The 19,504-nt window shown below is 37.6% G+C and overlaps 3 protein-coding genes across 3 annotated transcripts; 2 read left to right on the top strand and 1 right to left on the bottom strand.

Annotated features, from left to right (window-relative positions):
* The first annotated feature begins 1,594 nt into the window (after positions 1–1,594).
* LOC122083579 (protein DMP3-like) lies at positions 1,595–2,308 on the top strand. The gene has a single exon (XM_042651437.1). It carries the CDS (start codon positions 1,598–1,600, stop codon positions 2,279–2,281), a length of 684 nt encoding a protein of 227 aa, XP_042507371.1. The 5' UTR covers positions 1,595–1,597; the 3' UTR covers positions 2,282–2,308.
* Positions 2,309–2,552: 244 nt separating this feature from the next.
* LOC122084652 (probable arabinosyltransferase ARAD1) lies at positions 2,553–8,742 on the bottom strand. The gene is made up of 3 exons (XM_042653071.1): positions 8,042–8,742; positions 4,846–5,099; positions 2,553–3,229 (listed from the first exon to the last, which is right to left on the bottom strand). Exons 1-3 carry the CDS (start codon positions 8,682–8,684, stop codon positions 2,678–2,680), a joined length of 1,449 nt encoding a protein of 482 aa, XP_042509005.1. The 5' UTR covers positions 8,685–8,742; the 3' UTR covers positions 2,553–2,677.
* A 3,209-nt stretch (positions 8,743–11,951) lies between these two features.
* LOC122084722 lies at positions 11,952–13,468 on the top strand. The gene has a single exon (XM_042653163.1). The coding sequence runs from the start codon at positions 11,952–11,954 to the stop codon at positions 13,311–13,313; it is 1,362 nt and encodes a 453-aa protein (XP_042509097.1). The 3' UTR covers positions 13,314–13,468.
* Positions 13,469–19,504: the final 6,036 nt, after the last annotated feature.

Here is a 19,504-nt window from a genome sequence, read left to right as displayed (position 1 = left end):
AAGTAATTTGAATGACCTGTGTAATGATTGGAAAACCCCTCTTAATATTTAAACTATCCTTCCATTGGTGCGTGTCACATCACGGTAGGTTGGAGAAAATCCCCCTGTGGGATCCGGATTCTCTCCATAGAGCTCATGGATCATAGAGTGATCCCATGGTTAGAAGGACCTAGGCACATGTCTCGAGATCATCCTAGCTGTGAGATCACTCTATGGTCCATGGGCTCTATAGAGGAATCCTATCCCTGTCATAAGCCACGGCCTTCTCTCTCTCTCTCTTTCTTAGGACAAAATTTTCTTACTACCTGGCCTACAGAAATTTTCTTGTTGCCAATAAGAACATGCATTGAAGTAGAATCTCACAAAGGTATTTTTTATTTTTTTGGTAGGATCACAAAGGTATTTTGAAGACTATCAAAACTTAAAAGGGGATTATTTTTTCTGTTCTTTCACATTATAACCATGTGGTCTTATATTGACATTGTTTTTTTTATGATTTTTTTTTTTTGATAAATTCTCTTTTCTTATCATGTAAGCCTTTTTAAATAAAATCATTCCCATGCCATCGTGATAGGTGTGGCATGAGAGATACTCACTATACCAGTGTGGAAAAATCCTTACTCTTCATAGTATAAACTCATCACATGGGTTTGGTTTCTATATTATATTCTCCCCTTAAAACTCCATTTGATAACAAGAGAAATAAAATGGAAGAAAAGTTAAAAATTTAAATTCTAAAAAAAAAACTTTCTTATATTAATTTTCACATTAATTTGTATCTAAATTTGTTAAATTTGAAAATAAAATAAAATTTTATAAAAAAAATTAAAATAAAATTAGGAAAAAAGAATCATATCAGTCTAGTGTTGCCTACGCCTAGACTAATGTAGGTGCGAAAAGACAAGAACACTCTCTAAGTTGTGCACTAAAGATGTTCCCTTGTGCTCCCTTCCCATTGGCCTCGAGTGATGACTGACATAGGGAAGAATAGACCGGCAAGATTCTTTCTCTGTAAAATTTATATTTAAAAAAATATATATCTTACTAATTATGAATTTATATATGAGATAATGATTACAGAAATTATGTTTTTATATTTAACATTTTTCATTTTCTTTTCAAACTAGACAAAGCCTTCTTTCTTTCAGTGAAGAATCCTATTTCACAAATACATCAAGTCTGGTCAACTGTCAGGCGCTCCTTGCGTGGTTCTTAATCACAATTTGATCTATATTATTATCGTTTACAAAAAATTTTAAAAATAATAAATAAAAAAAATTAAAATGCTTAAGGTGTTAGTAAACAAAGAGTAGAGGATTAATGTTAATCCGAATAAGACTCGACCAATTTAAATCCTGTAGTATTAGTTATGATGATGATAATTTAATATCTTGACGCCTTAGACAACCAAATTAAAGTGGTTTTCTACTATATTAACACAACGTAAATTAATTTATGAAGCGTGTGTCTCAAAAACAATGCCAAAAACCACCTCTTGCAAGGCAAGTAAACCCAAATATTTAAGCTCCAATCATCCTTACTAATCTTCCCGACAATTACCATTTCTCCCTCTCTCTCTAGAATTCAGATACAGAAGATGTCTCTCAGGACAAGAAGCAATAGAGCCACCACCGTGGCCGAAACTCCGGCGACAGAGGCAAGGGTCAGCAGCTCATCGGGCAGTGAAAAGGAACCACCATCTTCGCCTTCTTCTCTGCGACCGCGGTTGCAAAGAACTATTTCTCAGACTCTAACAGGGACAGCAAAATTGACAAACCTCCTCCCTACAGGAACTCTTATGGCCTTTCAACTTCTTATCCCAATCTTCACCAACAATGGCTTCTGTGACTCTTTAACAAGCCATTTGACATTACTATTGTTAATGTTACTCTCTCTATCTTGCTTCCTTGCATGCTTCGCAGACAGTTTTAAATCATTAGATGGGCAAGTTTATTATGGCATTGCTACATCAAAAGGGATGTGGCTATTTGACTATCAACCAGAGGCTACAACAGGTTCTAATGCTCTTCCTGATCTCAGTAAGTATAAGTTGAGGCCTGTAGACTTTGCTCATGGGGTCTTAACAGTCTTGGTATTCTTTTCAATTGCCTTAAGAGACAGGAATGTGTTGAGTTGCTTCTACCCTCAGCCAAAACATGAGATGCAGCAGCTTCTTGACATTGTCCCTGTTGGAGTAGGGCTTCTCTGCAGTTTGTTGTTCATGGTTTTCCCCACAAGAAGACATGCTATAGGGTACCCTAATTATCCTACTGGAACTTGATTGATTGATTCTACAGATCTAGATAGGATTCCTTGTACATTTTATTTATTTTTGATAAATTTTTAGGCAATGACATCATCAACTCAGTCTTATTCCTATTTAGTCTTATCCCAACTAAATAGGATTCGCTACATGGATCCTTGCCCTCCAACATTAGTCAGTGACATAATTACATGAAAACATTATACACACACACACATATTGATGATGACCTTTAGAAGCAACTTAGATTGTTATATGAAACCTCATGACCTAATGATACATCAGAAGATTTTAGTAATTCAGATTTATTATTAAATGAAACCCTATGACCTAATGATACACCAAAAGATATTTGTAGTTTAAATTTCTTTGCATTACAAGGAAAGAAAACAGAGGTACATTAGCCTTGACAATTCATGTACAATGACACCTTTGAGGAACTGATACACCTTTAGGTCTTCTCTTCTCTCGAATGATAGCTTCCTTGATCATGGGTGCTTTTTGGTGAACCATTTTCCATATGTGATTCACTGCACCATCCGGAGGAATTGGCCCAACACCACCCAGATGGCCATTTTCATACTCAAAAATTGGCTGAACACGAGCCATATTTTGTCGGAATGCATCCTTCTGTTCTTTAGAGAAGCTCTTCAGGTGGTGCATAAGCCAGTTTGGTTGCAATGCATCATCGACTGATACGAAAACGGAGAAATCCATGTAGTCTACCATCCCTTCGAATGGAAGCTCAATATTGTCACTTACAATCACAGGAATACAAAGACTATGAATGGCATCAAAAAGTCGGCATGAAGTGGGTGTATCACCAGCTGGGTGTAAGCAGAATTCTGATGTCCTCATTCCCTTTATTGACTGCTCCCGGCCAGTGGCATTAGGGAAACCTTCTTCCATGACAACACCAGGCTCATTAGCCAACAAATCCCACAATTTTTTGCGAACCAGGCCTCCCTGTAAAAAGAGTCAAGTCATTATTAAGAGAACTGTCAAAGAAACAAGAAAGGATCAGGGCATCTAATCGACTTCAGTAATAGATGTGGCTGATCCTAAACATGACATCTTAAACAAAAAGGCATAGCTTAGAGGAAGAGATGGAAATAATCATCAAAATTCTACAAAATTATCTATTAATCTACAGTTATATGATAGTAGCACCCCCCCCCCCTTTTTTTTTTTTTTGAAAATGTAAATATGATGTTTATTCAGAAAAATTTGTCACAGAAGTCTTTTTTTTTTGGTCATTTGCAAAGGCATTCATGTGTACAATGACCTCAGTTCAGATTAATGAGCCCATTAACTCATAGATTGTGTCATTGTGATACAATTTTGAACAATGATTTATTCGATAAACCTAGTCATGAAACCCCAACAGCAAAAGGCCAATATTTATAAAGAAGCTAAACTACTGCATTTTAACCTCTCAAAGCACAAGAATTTTATCTTCCCTTTTCCATCGAGTCTTCTTGTATGGTATTGTGATCACAAGGCAGAGTACCCAAATGATAGAAAATCTCTATGGATCTGATAGTTCCTTTTTTTCTTCGGCTGAGAATTGAGCAAGGGGAAAACCATATCCACCTCACTAACATGCATGCCATTGGCATGTGGTAAAACATTGTCTGAGAAACTTCACCATATAAATTACTGGACAGTTTTACAAACACTTTTATGACTCAAAGAGCACCTGCTTCAGACAACTTAAAAGAGAATCTTCACTTAGAAGTCATTGGCAATGAATTTGGAAAATTACCTTCCTTGACCTTAAAGATTCCATTTTGTGAAATAAAAGTGAGGGCACAGAAAAAGCACAAATTAATTGACACCTCTCGTGGTGTCAAAGAAAAAATTTCTACAAATAATATAAGAAAATCAAAACTACTAAATACAGAGTCTTGCTTGATGTTCTAATCAAAGCACTTGTCGAACCACTAAGATTATAAGTCACCACACAAGAAAATGAATCTACTAAATACAGCTATGTTTGCACCTGCAAAATGCTAATGTTTGAGAGTTTAGCATTCTGCACTTGCGTAGGAACAAATAAAAAACCCTAGGAAACATAAAATTATTAAGTGTAACCTTTATCCACATATCATTATCTATATGAAACAGTGGCATGTATGATTTATGAAACCAAAATGGCATGTAAAATTTCTAATCACATCATCTTTTTTTTTTTTTCTCACAACAAAGTTCTATTATATTTCTAGTACTCGTTAATAATTAGGTCAACTTCAAGCCAGGTTCCAGAGGGTTCTCAGAACTTCAATAAACAGAAAATAACTGTTTTGATAAGGAAATAAGGAGGTCTGCAAATAAAAACAGTGTTGTTGTATTAATTGGTAATATGATGCCTAAACTCATAAATATTGTGAACATTTGCATACTAAAATAATCTATAACAGATAAGGAAAAGTGACACTGAAATTATATCAGTTGCTTTGACAGAAATTCACTCCCCGAACAATCTCCACAATTTTCATTTGATCAATCTTGGTTGATGTCAAAATTAAGATCAATAAAAACAATAGCAATAGGAAACAAAAATGGTCAAATCGAAGACTAACCCGGTGCCTATGTTTGGCTCCTTTAAAGTAAAGAAGAGTATGACGATCCTGATTTTCTGACAAGTGCAGTCTAGGCAGAAGGTGAGTGTATGGCACAATCACATCTTTGAGCAGCGAAACTTGGGTATGTTGTATCATATCAGAGGAGTTACCATTGGATGCCTTTGAGTCAAGTCTGTACCAACCACCAAAATCGACCACGAGAAGAACTGCTGGAGCTATCTCAGCTCTAACATGCCACATTGCAACTGGGTCTGTCAAACAATGCTTCAAGTTTTAACACAACCTGACAATCCAGAGATTGAATCATAAGCTAGCAGGGATCACTAGATTTTTGGCAGCAGATAAAGCCAGAGTATTTTTATATTCAACAAATGTTGAACAAATTTAAGATACCACTTAAAAAAACAAAAAAGGAAGAGAATAAACCATGATGAAGACAATATATAATATTTCTTTTAATCACTAAAGAATAACAGAATAACATCTCAAGATATTCATACTTATGTTAAAAACTAAGGAAGAAGAAGAAGTTGCTGTCACTATTGAAAAAAAAATTAGAAGAGAGGTTAAAAATCTTGAAAAGATGGAAATGTACCAATTGCAAAGAGATGAAAGCCTCTTCCAACTTGGATGTCCAGGTTAAATGAAAAAAAAAAAATGAAAACCTTAATAAAGAAAGAATTAAAACTATGTAACATAAGAAGCAGCACATTTCTTGAGAAATGGAAATGCAATGAAGCACCCAACCAAATCCTCTATAAGAAATGAACTACATCATTGATGAAACAGATAATAGGATGTTCAGTTGATACAAAGTTAAAGTATCATAAAGAAAATTTATTGCATATGAGACAGAAGGGACCAAGAGCAAGTTTGGATGAAAAACACAAAAATTGCTAGCCAAGCACCATCATCCATGAAGATGCGAATCATACACAACAGTCCAAGACTAACTACAGAACAAACATAATGGACTCTCATCTTGAATTAAGCTTCTCTTCCATGGTCAGCTTCAACAGCATACACGACCACAATCACAGGCACCACAAGAAAAAACTAACCCTATACCATCGGCTACAAAGCAAAGATCCCTAAAATTCTTTAAGAGAACAAGCAAGAACTGTGCACTAAATAACAGAAGCGGCAATTACAACCCTTCTTTTGTCCTGCCCATGTTATTCAAAACATCAAGTTAAGTCTAGATCACGCTAATTGCCTTGGCACAGAACCAACATCTAGTGACTTGGACAGCTACGGGGTGAGTAAACACTACCTGTTCTAAAAAATTGTGTAACAAACAAAAGGAGAATCAAATGGATGGGTGGGTGGGATTGGTGGGGGTGGGGGTGGGGGTGGGGGAGAGCTCAGAAGTATGCTTAAATATGATATAGAGATAGTTTAAGCTCACTGAGCTCCTAAAGAAACAGGAATGTCAACCCAAACTAAAATTCCTATTACCTTCCGAAACAACTTACCTCCTTTTGGGGATATGATAAGAAAAGATACAGAGAGACCAGATCTAATAGAAGTTAATGGCTAAACTAAGAGTAAAGCTACTGCTTATCAGGAAAGATCAACTCAAAGTTGCTTGGGAAAAACTGTGAATGAAAGCTCAACAGTGAGATAAAAGAAGAATTCTCAGAACTGCTCTACAGCCAGATATTTGCCCCGAATATTCTCCCATTTCTCTCCTTTAAGAGAGACCCGCAGACAGCAAAACAACACAGATTCCATAGACCCCTGCCTCTTCATCTAGACCCTTTTTCATCAGAAAAAATTCAAGGGCTTTTCACGGTAGGGGAAATGATCCTATAGCCACTATCTGTTCACAACGTAGAAGCAGACCTTCATAGGCATAAGACAAGAATATTAAGGTGTCTCGTCGATCTTCAGAGGAGCATAGGGAGTAATAAGATGTCTGATCAATTGTCAAGATGTTATCATTATAGGCATCCCAAGATATGGTTAACAATTTTATATAGTTACGTATTATAGACCTAAACAACGGCCAAGAACATAGCCACCTTGGCATACACTGTTTGTGCTCAATGTTGCCTGGAAAGAAAAACTATGTAACCACCTTTTCTTTAATTGATGATACTATTGATACTTTTAGGATACCAAAGTTCCCAGGCAATTACTGCAGCCAACACTGGCAAAGATTTTTGAAAACTAGTTTAGCGTCATGTAAAGGGCTTCAATTTTAAAGACCATCTTCACTCGATTTAAACTTGAAGCAAGGTTCAAAAAAGGAAAAGTCTCTTTACAGACTCAAAGAAAGTATCAAGTTCCCACAGAGAGGATCTAGTGCCATACAAGTTACAAGGGCATGACGGAGTTCAAAACAACTACATTCGTTAACTTCTATCTTGAATAGTATTAGTTATGAAGTGTAAACGAGAGTTCAAAGAAGCAAAAGTATCTTTTCATTTCATTTTCCCTTTTCTGAAGCATAATTGGCAGAGAAAGAAAAAGTTTCCAACTTCTAGGTTTTACAAGTTACAACAGCTCTGCAAAGCCACTACCATTCCATGCCAGTGGCTTACTTTACAGCTTATATCATCTATGGACCATGTAGCAATGCAATTTAGATCCAGAGAGCAACTCTTGGAACTCCAGCGTCTTCTAGAGGTTATACTAAGATTTTCTATGGGGTGAACTTAATGCTGAAGCAGCATTGAGAAGATGCATTACTAATGGCAGACAAGAATATGCATAAGGAAGGACATGTATGAGAATTACAGTAATACAGAATTTTAAAGCATAAATAGGGACTCCCCACGGATCTATGAAGCAGCTAGTGGGTAAAAGGAATCTCTTTTGTCAATAAAGCTTTCAGAAACATAAAACCCAGATAAAACCAACAAAGCTCATAACATGAATCAAGCTTAGGACATTAAAGCGAGTTGACAGATAACACAAAAAACCAGGAATAAGCACATCTGGGGGAACCAGGGAGCGGCACAAGTAGCAGAAGATAGGTCATTTGTCAACATAACTTTCAGAAACAGAAAATCCAAATAAAATTAACAATTCCTCCACATAAAGCAAGCTTGCAACACGAAAAACCAACTAATAAACGTTGTAATTAAGGGAGATAGAGATCATATATCGACAACACAACGACCACATCAAGTCATTGACATTTGTAGTTAATAAAAGGGTTAAATTAATTAAAAAGAACAAGACACACCCGTCAACACAAAGACGTGATCTCTGCCGCCAGACCTTTTCCAAGCGTCTGTACTACGAATCAACTCCACCACCTGCCTCTGCCTCTCATAATCCTCATTCCCATCTTTCTTTCTGAACACCCCCTTCGCCATACCCAACTGTATTTCTGCACTAAGGGTCGCAAAGAATGGCACAAATATGACATCTGCTTCCTCCACAGAAAAAACCCGTTTCGCAAAAGACCCTCCTCTCAATTTCTCGGGGGTCATCAGATCACCCAAGATCCAGTACTCAGCACTGTACTGCTTGACCAATGGGCTCTCTGGATATGGAGGAAATTCAAGCATCCCTTTCGAAGAAAGCTGAGAGCGTAATTCATTGTCAACATCGCTGCCCAGTCTAGAATCGCCTTTCAAGGACCAGTATTTGTCTAACAAGCCATAATTGAGTGATCTTGGGAGATCTGCAACGTAGACTCTAATGGATGGGTTGGGATTTGGAGAGATTTTATGAGAGAAAATGAGAGATGAAGGGCTAGTAGAGGATTGTTGATGGATTGTGTAGAAGAGGAAGAGGAGAGAGATCGGTAGAACACATAGGATGGAAAATGAGAGCAAAAGAGAAGGGATCGTACAGGGTGGAGTGTTGTTCTTTGAAGCCATGCTCTCAAGTCACTCCGTTTGCTTTCACTGCTGGTGTTGCTTTTAGGATCAGATTGGAGTTTGAAGATGGGAGATCGGAGAGAAGAGTATTTAGGTCATTTAATACATAATGGGTCCGGTGTTCGGAGCGGGTCGAAGTGGTTCGAATCTGGTCTGGTCTGGTCTGGTCTGGTCTGGTCTGGCTGGTCTGACAAAATCAGGAATAGATCGTTTGATGATGGTGGTGATGAAGGGATCAGAGATCTCTGGTTCACTTGTCAAGCTTGGATAAAAGGAGTTGAAGAACTGGAATAATTGTCAGTAAGGGTGTTAATCGGTTCGGTTTTGGTGTATACAGTATCATATGATTCGGTTTATATTTATTTAGCTGAAATCAAAATTGCACCATCTACTAAACAGTTAGCAATCGGTTTGTTAGTTTATTCGCATACTTACTAAAATTTGCTTTGTTGATAAATGCTTTAATCTTGTGTCAAATTAAATAAGGCATTGAACAAGCAATGATTTAATGGCATAACTACATAATATGAGTAAATTATTGAATAGATTGTTGGACAACCTCTATGGTCCTTAATTCTTCCCTAAACTAAACCATTACGCTTTGTTAAAACAATCAAATATTTAATTGTTATACAGATTAATTGGATCGATTTTGACAGTTTAAATGGTTTGATTTTCACGGTGTCAATTCGGTTTGAAACCAACAGGTTAAACTGTTAAAAGCGACCCGACCCATTTAACTAATCGGTCTTAAACTTAAAACCATAACGGAACCATTTACTAAATGGTTTTACAGTTTCAGTGTAAATGGCTCGGTTCGGTTTTAAATTCACATCCTTAATTGTCGGTGTGTTGGTGTTTTTAGGTTTCAAAATATCAAGCTCACTTTGAGGTCTTATTTTTTTATTTTTAGTTTTACTCTTTTAGGGATATAGGGTTCTTTAGAGAAAAGTATCTCTCCTCTTGGCCTTGGTCCTATATGGTGCGGATGTGATTATGGCCTTAATTTATATACATGATAAGAGACATCACTATATATATAGGCTATAGGACAAAGGACATACCCATAAGTACAAGTACCAATAGAAGTATAGGTAGGCTGCAACAGGGTCGGGTTGGGCCGAGCTTTTGAAAACCTAGCCCAACCATGAGTCCCTATAACTAGGCCTAGGCCCTACTCAACCTTGACTCAGAGCCTAAAAAATTCAATCTTTACCCGCCTTCAAGGTCAACCCAAGGGCAGGTTGGGCTAACCCTGATTGGCCCTAACCGGGGGAAGGGGATAGGAGATGCAAGGTTGGGATGGTTTAGGAAGAAGAACAACAAGAACAAGAACAAGAAAAGGGAAAATGATATCATTTCTCCTCCATTTTTTGCAATACACCTTCTATGTTTGATGGTACTTAAACACTAACGAAAACAAAAATCCTAACTCTTTCGCCTCTTCCATTTATTTAGATTATTGAGATTTTTTCATTAGATTTTCGTTTGTTGCTACTATATGTAATGGCATTTCCTTGGCTGTCTAAAATCAGGTTTATACTTTGTATAAAATTAAGGTCAATGTCATGGTCGAGTTGGGCCTGGCCCAGCCCAAGGCCTCAACTCTGTCCCTGTCCAACCCTAAATCTAACTCTAGGCCAGAGATTTTCATCCATGACCAGCCCTTAGGACTAGAAATCTTAGCTCATGCCCTATTTAGGCTCAGGGCGGGTCAGAGCAGGTTTGGGCCGACAGGACCAAACTTGTACCCCTACATACAAGTAACAAGTGTATGTGTACAAGTATAGTCCATGTCTATAAATACCCAGTACTGGCAAAGGAAAACATTAAAAAAATTAGCATGCTTACGAAAAATTGTGCTCAGTGATCCGTGGGAATACTCTATCAATTCATGCCTACTTCAAAGAATGCTTTTATTCTTTTGTTCCTTCTCCATCTTTTGTTTTTGTTCTCATCATATGTTCTATTCATGATTACTGCTCTTGGATTACTAAGTATAGCTTGCAGACTTCATGTGTAATCACATTTAGGAGTGCAACCTTTTTGTGATATCAAATTCAATGAATACATATCACAGGTGCACTCAAGGGGAAATGCTATTATACAGTCACAGTTCCAAGTTTAGAGTTATTTCAACCATCTGAGGAAGAAACATACCAGAGAATGTCTGGGCTTGTGTGACTAAGAAGGCCTTGTCTAGTACAAGTAAGACGATTTAACCTATTTCCACTCCATGGTTAACGAAATCTTGTAATTTGGTAACTATGAGCTATGCTCTTTCATGAATATAATTTTTTTTTATCATTAAAATAATAATAAATATATAGATAACTAACACTAGCACCGCCCTATATCTATCTCTATCTCCTCCCACAATAGGAGGGTAGATATGTTATTTAATAGGGGGGAGGAGATAGACACAGGGAGGCACTAGCGTACGCTACACAACCAGATAGGGAACCCAATCTCTTGAGTTATTATTATTCAAACATTCAAACCCAATAAAAGTCAATGATTACACTAATATTAGGTGTCTTTTCTACTAATCGTGGAATTACAAGAAAGCAAAAAAGCTTTTGTAAGGCCTGAAGTAGGAAGGGCTTCCTATTCGACTGCTACCCTCTCTCATTTTTCCATGTGGACAAATGATATGGTTCTTCAAACATTTAGATAGGCAGAACATGTTGTAGATTAGTGATGTGTCAAATTTCAGAGTTTAATTCAATTAATAGCCTCCCATGTATAGATGACTCGCACATGCAAGAACCTTGTGCACTGGGTATGTGCTATATCCAATACCTGATCTTATTTTTTTTACATTTTCTCAAACTTAACATGTTTTCATATTGATTTCATCCATGAGTTGGGATTTGTAGCTAGTTAATCTTTCGGGTTTTAAAACAGTGAATTGTGTATGACCCAAGAGATCAAATGATGGAGTTGACTTTGCTTCAAAGTCATCAATCATCAGCCGGCTAATCACGTTAGGAAATTGAATTTGTCAGATGGACCAACCTCTGATTCAACCACCGATGATGGTATTATTAAAAATAAACTTCAGACTTTGACTTCAATGCCCACTTGATATAATGAAGAAATAATGGAACCAACAGCTATTAAAAATCACAAGGGAACTATTTAAAAATGGCCCTTCAAGACTTCAAGTGAGGAAGGAGATAGGAAACTTCATTGATTCACACTAGACACCATTTATTAGAAGGATCAATCATTTCTGAGACTTGATTTGCAGAGAGAGAGAGAGAGATGGGGAGATTATCAACCCAAGAAGAAAATGTGCTTCAACACTTCAGCCATGTTCACCCCTTGCAGCTCTCCAGTCTGCAACAACAGCAACAAGAAGATGGAAACCAAAGGTTTTGTAATGGTTGTGAATTATTATGCAAAGGTCAAGTTTATAGGTGTTTGCCACGCAACTACATACTTCACAAGTCTTGTGCTCAAATCCCACAATCAATCAAACTCCCAGCTCACCCTCAGCACCCTCTCAAACTCCTAGCAACACCAACATATGCTGATGGCTCCTTTATGTGCGACGCATGTGGGCGGCAAGGCCGTGGCTTCTCCTTCCACTGTGAGGCTTGTGAGTTTGATATCCATCCTCTTTGTGCATCAATCCCCCGTAGGATCCAACACCAAGCCCATCCACATGAGTTGATCCTCGTATACACCTCCCCTCATACCTCCCCTTATGGTGCAGTCACCTACACTTGTGATATCTGCAGTACCAATATTGGCTCTCGCCTCTGGATGTACCGGTGTGCCTATTGTGGCTTTGATGCCCACTTGGGCTGTGCTATTTCCCAAGCACAACCACAACAACCACCACCACCACCACCACAAGCACAACCACAACCCATAGAGACCAACCCATTAATTCAGGGCCAACCCCCATTGGATCAGTACACTGCACAACTGATTTCAGTCATCGACGATGGAACTCCGGGGGCATCTGAAATAATAAGGGGAATTCTGGATATCAAGCGTCGGGAACAACAACAGCAACCACCCCCACCACTTCCATTATCACAGGTAACTAGTCCTCTTACACAACACAGGACCAACCAATTACTGCAAGGCCAATCTCTGTTGGATCTCCACTCTGCACAACTAAATTCAACTGATCCTAGTCAAATTGAAGATTCATTAACGAGGATTAGACTGCAAGCTGAAAGACAGGCGATGGATGAGATCACAAGAATAAATGAGATGGCAAGAGTCTATGCAGAAGCATACCAGAGGCAGCTTTCAAGATCAACTTCTTACCCGTTTCAGGTGCAACCACCACCGGTTGCTAATCACATTCAGCATCCTGCAACAGTTTTTCCACGTCCGAGTAGTACCGGCTGGGCAGATCAGTTAGCAAATGGCTTGAACCATATGTCCTTACACCAGATTAATGGTGGTAGCAGCGTTGGACAACAGGGTGTAGGCCTTGGTGCAATGGGTGAGGGTTTTGGGTTACAGGGTGATCAACAATACTTTGGCAACAACTTGGGAAATCAAACTGGTTTTCCTTCACTTGGAAATCTTATGGATCCAATGAATGGTATTGATTGGAGCGATCTGATCAGTAATGGCTTGAATCTAATGACAGGATTCATGTGAACTTGTCCTGGCCTAGGAGTCCCCAGAAAATCAAAGTTGGAATCTAATGTATTGAATAATTAAAGAGTTTTTTTTCCATAAAGATTTCTTATTGTTGTAATCCTTTTCAGTTCACATCCTCTGAAAATGCAAACTTCTGTTAATAAATTCATCTACTGGTAGTTTACAGGGTATTCAGAATAAGCCAGATGTTTGATGACAGCAAAAGTTAGGTTTCAAAAGCTAAAAACATTGTAATTAGAAGCTACACAATTGCATGGTCCAAAATGTGGAGTTCTACAGTAGTAATATGCATTTATGGAGAGTTTTCTTCCTGGATTATTGGAAATACAAAGAAAAAAAATCCAATACATGGTGAGCCATCCGGTGAAAATGCAGTATGAAAGTTGACACATGGTTAATCTAGAGAATTAACCAACGTGGACAGCCAAATCAACCATCCACATTGCAGAAAACCATAGCCATACCTCTGAAGCAACCCATAGCAAACCATTATAGATCTTTCCATTGATATAACTCCTTTGAACACAAGGTTTACCCCATCTTACCCAACTCAAGCTAATCCAGACCCAATCGACCTGTTCAAGTAAGCTTTCTTCCCTCCAGTGGCTGCAAGAATGTATACCATACATTCCAAGAAATCACACCAAATACAGCCTCAGATTTCCACCACATGATCTTAAACATCCAGACCTACTATTTATTTTAACATATATTTATCATCTCATCTTCTCAACCTTAACATTTTGGGCAACCTGGACACCTCATCACCCTAATGAGCTCAACTCTAATCATGGTTGAATAAAATGAACTATACAGTTATACATTGAAAGCATTTCAAATCATATAGTAGACTTTTCAAAATTAAAATTGCATTTTAGTACGATTTCTTGGAATGCATAACAAATGCAACACTAGTATCTAAGCATTCCAAATCACTTCAATCAGTTCAATGGGACCATGTCTCTTGATTTCAACCACTATAGATCCATTGCCTCATTGCATACAGTAAAAGCATGAATTGGTTTAAGGTACACATAGGATTTCACGCCCACCAGGACTCTTTCTGGAAAAAGAAAAAATGTAAACCATGAAAAATAAAACAGAAGTAATCAAGTACTTGCTATTATGGACAAACTAGTAAATCTTACGGATGAAATTGATACCATTGAAATTCTCTATTCAACGTTCTGGGATTGCAACTATAATTTGTATATTGAAGCCACGAGGTCTTTCACCTTCTCCTTGTACACATTTTCCTTTTTGACATAATAAAACAGCAATAATTGAGAACCCCCCCCCCCCTTTTTTTTCTCTTTCTTTCGACAGGGAAAAAAAATAGTTCCTTAAGAAAAAAAAAATTATCCGTTGGCTCCAAAAAGCAAATATTGAGACTTTATAATTGGCAAGCCAGACCACCTCTCCGATTTCGGCTGCACTTTTTGAGAAAGATCATATGTAGAAAGGCTCAATCATTTCACTGAATATGAATTCCACTGTCCTGAAGATGAGCTAATTTTCTATGGTATTTATGTATCAGCTTCTGCACGATTAGTACCCCTTCGAGACCTTTTCCTTTTCCTTTTTCTCTTCTCATTGGCATTGTCACCATCCTTGCTACCCTGAAACCAAGTTTCCAAAATAGTGAGATATCTCTCAATAGCAATTCCAAGTCAAAAGAGAGAAAATAAATAATAGATACAAGGCACTGAAGGCAGGATCATCACTTTATGAGTCTTCCATACCAAGCAAGAAACATTACCACGTGTTTTGTTGTGTCACTAGTTTGAAAAAAAAGTGCTTCAGATTCTCTTGATATTACCATGTGATTTGTTGTGTCATGAGTTTGAAACACACTTTCAATATGTCTAGGTATTTGGTACCAAAGTCACATACTGGGGGATAAGATCTTATATATTCGTTCCCTGGATCTCTAAGACATGATTTCCCCTATCCCATTTTTTTTTTTTTTACGCCAATAATCATTCACTGAATGCAGAAATCAGTTTTAGGACAATACTTCTTTGATAGCATTGAGAAAATAAGATCGAAGCATGGAGTAAATGCCATTACATTTTTGCTCCCTAGTCCTGATTGAATTCCATTTGTATTTTTTAAATACATTCTGCTCATGCTTTTTCAATTATGCAGTGACTATCAGGAATCAGATTCCAGAACACTACAAAGTGATTATTCATTTCTCTTTTTTTTCTGGATTTTCTATATTTTCTGTATTTTATGATTTTATACTTGTATTGCATATATATATATATATATATATATCAGCAAACACATGACTCACCCTGACCAGGTTTTTGTCAAGTCAAGTCAAGTCGGAAAACCTGGTTTTCCAAAAATGCATATAACTACATAACAACATAAATAATAAAAATTTCTCCCCGATCAAACTGGTTAAACAACCCAACCCAGCTAAAGGTTTCCTAATCACCAAAGTAATCCTCTGGGTCCTTAATTTGCTTGAGTTAACTCAAGAGTGATTTTCATTATTGTGATCCTCTACTGACCGACAAAGAGGTCGAGAAAATAAGTATTGTACTAAGGTTTGGTTGCCAAGAGTCCCACATAGAAAAATCTTTGGCAAGAGACCTAAACGGAAACAAATACAAGAGAAACTAAATTCAACAAAACTCAATTCTAGCTAAAATAGTGCATGACATATACATGGAAGATCGCTCATCGTTCAATAGCTTTGATACTTATGAGGTATAACTTTCTTTTTTTGTCAACCAGTTTGATTTCTGCAACTCTGCTACGCGATTCAGTCATTCATGGTTTGAAGCTGGAAAGTGGAATTCTGTTCCATTGGCGGATGCCATTACTATCTTTCTTATATCTTTTATACTCTGTTTTCTGCTAACAAGGTACTGATTTGGTTCCCCATCAATTGGTCTTATTGTTCGCAAGCTTTCTTCTCTGTTTTGAATTAGTACATCAACCTTCATCTACATTATTTTTCACAAACTGTTCTAGTTGTTTTACATCACAGAGCCTGATTTATAGTCTGAGATTACTCTGTTTTGGCCTCACTTTCAGCCAGATATTTTTCTCCACCTGAACAGAAATACTCATCAGTTGGGGCTAAGAATTGGGCTTGGTTGGGGGGGGGGGGGGCGGGGCGGGGGGTTCAAGGGACATCCAAGAGGGCAGGGCCCTTCAACAAGGGTATGTCCCTGATCTGGGGTTTTCTTTTGAAGTTACTAGAAAATCTCCTGTTTTCAGTCTCTGTTCTACTTCAGATCTGAGTTTTCAAAATTTACTTTTAATCTAGCCTTTAGATCTGATTCATGCTTTGGGATATGAGTTAGACAGTCAAGAAGGGAACTCGACTTGAATTATAGGGTGATCTGATACTTTGATTTTGTTTGATTTGAAATCTCCTAATTCCTGACTTCTCAATTTCAGATTTGAAATATCTTCAATTACTTTTAGCCCAACCATTGGATCATTACCAACTTCTGAAAGATATCTATCTTATTTATTTGTGATTGATTGTCAGAGTTTAACCTTCATCTGAGAAGGCTGATTGTTGTTGCCTTTTTGGATTTGGGTTCGGGTTTGCTTGGGATCTTGCAAGGGAGGTGTAGCATGAACCTAGGGTTCATCCTACGTACCCCCCACCATTTATTCTCAGCTTTCTCTATGAGATTTAAGAGATGCATGCATTCCATGGAGAAGTGGACCAAAAGAGATTACTGATTTGAAGCCTGGTGGTCAAGGTTAACTGTCAATGGATGAGTGGAGGAAGAAGAAAAACAGACAGTGTGGGTTGGGGTTGCAGGATAGGGTGGGAGTGGGGGAGGAAAAATAGAGTGGGTGTGCTGGGGGATGTTGAGAGTGGAGGGGCGGGGGTTGTGAAAGGGATGGGAGGGGGAGGCAGGGATGGGGGTAGTGGCAGGGCAGTGGAGGGCTGCTGGAGGGGGAATACGGGAGGAGAGGAGGGTACTAGGGTAATTTGGGGATTTAAAATACCAAGAGAGAAGGAGATGTGGAGATTTACTGTTCTGGGGGAATCAGAAACGAAGTTTAGGGTAGGGGACTTTGAGTAAATATAGGGCAAGTATAGGGGAGTGAGTAATTTCCTCTAAATAATGTGATGTACTCATCAGTAACTAACTAATTGAATTTCTAGTTAAAAATACCAAATCAGTTGCGGAAAAGAATTGACCAGTCAAGAAATAATGCAAAGATTGGGAGACATTTTTTAGCAATTATAAAAAAGGGTGTACCCGGTGCACGAGGCTCCCGCACATAGTTGTCAAAGCGTCGCCACTTGGTGTCCAAGCGGTTTGCCAAGGGCCTAGGCGATAGTTGCCTTATTGCACTGCATTTCTCCTTGTGTTTTGACACTTATTTTATGCCAAATATCATTTAAGTAAATGTTTACTTAAGATATTATTCATAAATAAGCAAATACCCCCTATTTGAATCCAATAAAAATAGTTTAAAAATCAAATTCAAAAAGGATAAAAAGTCAACCCCCTAGTCCAAGAACAAAAATTAGATTTTGGTTATAAGGGCAATTTTCAACTTTTAAATGTTGGGGTTTTTCTCAATTATGAAAATTTTATAAATCCTATCATGTTAAAGCATTGCTAAAAACCAAAAGTCCGGTAAAATAATCTTTTGTTTTGATATCCATAAAATTATTTTCATTCAGGCGATTTTAACAACATTCCCGCACTTTAAAATAAGTTTGACCAGAACATAACTTTGTTATTACAACTCAAATTTAAGTAATCTTAGGCTTGTTGGAAAGTTGGTTTTATTTTATACCTAATAAAAAGTCTCATGTAAAAATAAAATCATTTGACCAATCAAACTTATTATAGAACAAGAGCATTTCTCGAAATGTTGATGTTTTATGACTTAATTTGACTTAATGTTAATTTTTTATTGCTAAATGTTGATTTGTAACGACTTGATGCTGCTTAATATTGTTTTTTTATGATATAAGGTATATGTAGCTTACTAAATAATGTTAGAAAATAGGAAAAATGAAAAATAACACTTGGTTGCCTTATTCGCCTTAAGGCGGGCATCTTCTCACCTAAGCGCTTAGACAACCCTCCAACGCCTTGGCGCCGTAACAATTATGCTCCCGCATGTGCGAGGTCCGGAGGGGAACTATACAACCTTACCTCGACAATGTCGAGAGGCTGTTTCGACTACTTGACCACCAGGTCGCAACATTCATACCTTAACGTTGGACCAAGTGGCCCCCTCCTTTCATTTTCTTAACAATTGTATTTTTCAAAATTAAAAATGGAGAGACATTTTTCATCAACTCTTAATTTTAATAGTTGAGAAATTTGGTGGATATGTACTTTCTGTTGCCCACCATAATTGTTAACTAGATATTCACTTAAAAAACTCACATTGTTGTTGACATTTGGAAACAGATGTCAATTAGCCTGTACTACTTAACTAAGTCACCAAGTGGCTCCACAACCCAAACCATTTTTTTATTGCAGGAGTATGGAATCATATCCTCCTGTCCAACATCCTGTACGCATAAGGTAACACAAAACGGTAATAAAGCAAACATCATTGGCCCACTGCCCAGAGACATGAAAACAGGATCCATACAGTCAAAAAGAAAATCAGACATATAAAAGAAAGATTAACCTGAGTTGGAGCACGTGATTTATCACCAAGATTCTGTTTCTTCTTGCATGAAAGTGGGTTTGGTCCCTGCAAATCTCAAGCAAGTAGACATTATTAACAGGAGTTGGACAATGGCATAACTAATAGAAATGGGATACAACTTCAAATATTAAAAATTGAAAACATACTTGAAATGCAATAAGATGGTACTTGCTGGAACAAATTTAAGCATTTCTACATAATCGATTCTTCAATTGATGCCCATTCATTGCTAGTGTCATGTCTATACCATAATCACCAAACCTTATTAATGGGGAGAGGCCAAGAGACCAGAAAGTAGAACATGCGACCAAACAAGCAAATAATGATGGGATAATCGTGTTGTAACCAAAAATGGTGAAAAAGAAGTTGTAAGGTTGCTCCACTGCGACCTAGTGGTCACGAGTTCTAGTCAGGAAACAAGCTATCCGCGAAGCATGGGTAAGGATCACACATTATGACCCTCCCCAAACCCTGCAATGGTGGGAGCCTCATGCATTGGGTAAGCCTTTTTTTTTTTTTACACT

Source organism: Macadamia integrifolia, chromosome 7 (assembly GCF_013358625.1).
Source record: "Macadamia integrifolia cultivar HAES 741 chromosome 7, SCU_Mint_v3, whole genome shotgun sequence".
Taxonomy (NCBI): domain Eukaryota; kingdom Viridiplantae; phylum Streptophyta; class Magnoliopsida; order Proteales; family Proteaceae; genus Macadamia; species Macadamia integrifolia.
Note: the sequence above shows the minus strand (reverse complement) of the source record. Positions and strands in the feature narration are given on the sequence as shown.

Bases quoted from the DNA above. Each gene is read 5' to 3' on its own strand.
- LOC122083579 (XM_042651437.1), top strand. From the start codon at position 1,598: ATGTCTCTCAGGACAAGAAGCAATAGAGCCACCACCGTGGCCGAAACT.
- LOC122084652 (XM_042653071.1), bottom strand. From the start codon at position 8,684: ATGGCTTCAAAGAACAACACTCCACCCTGTACGATCCCTTCTCTTTTG. The intron at 5,100-8,041 runs GTGTGTCTTGTT...ATTGTTTGACAG, and splicing joins TCACGTCTTTGTGTTGACGG to ACCCAGTTGCAATGTGGCAT. The intron at 3,230-4,845 runs GTTAGTCTTCGA...CTCTTTTTACAG, and splicing joins GAGCCAAACATAGGCACCGG to GGAGGCCTGGTTCGCAAAAA.
- LOC122084722 (XM_042653163.1), top strand. From the start codon at position 11,952: ATGGGGAGATTATCAACCCAAGAAGAAAATGTGCTTCAACACTTCAGC.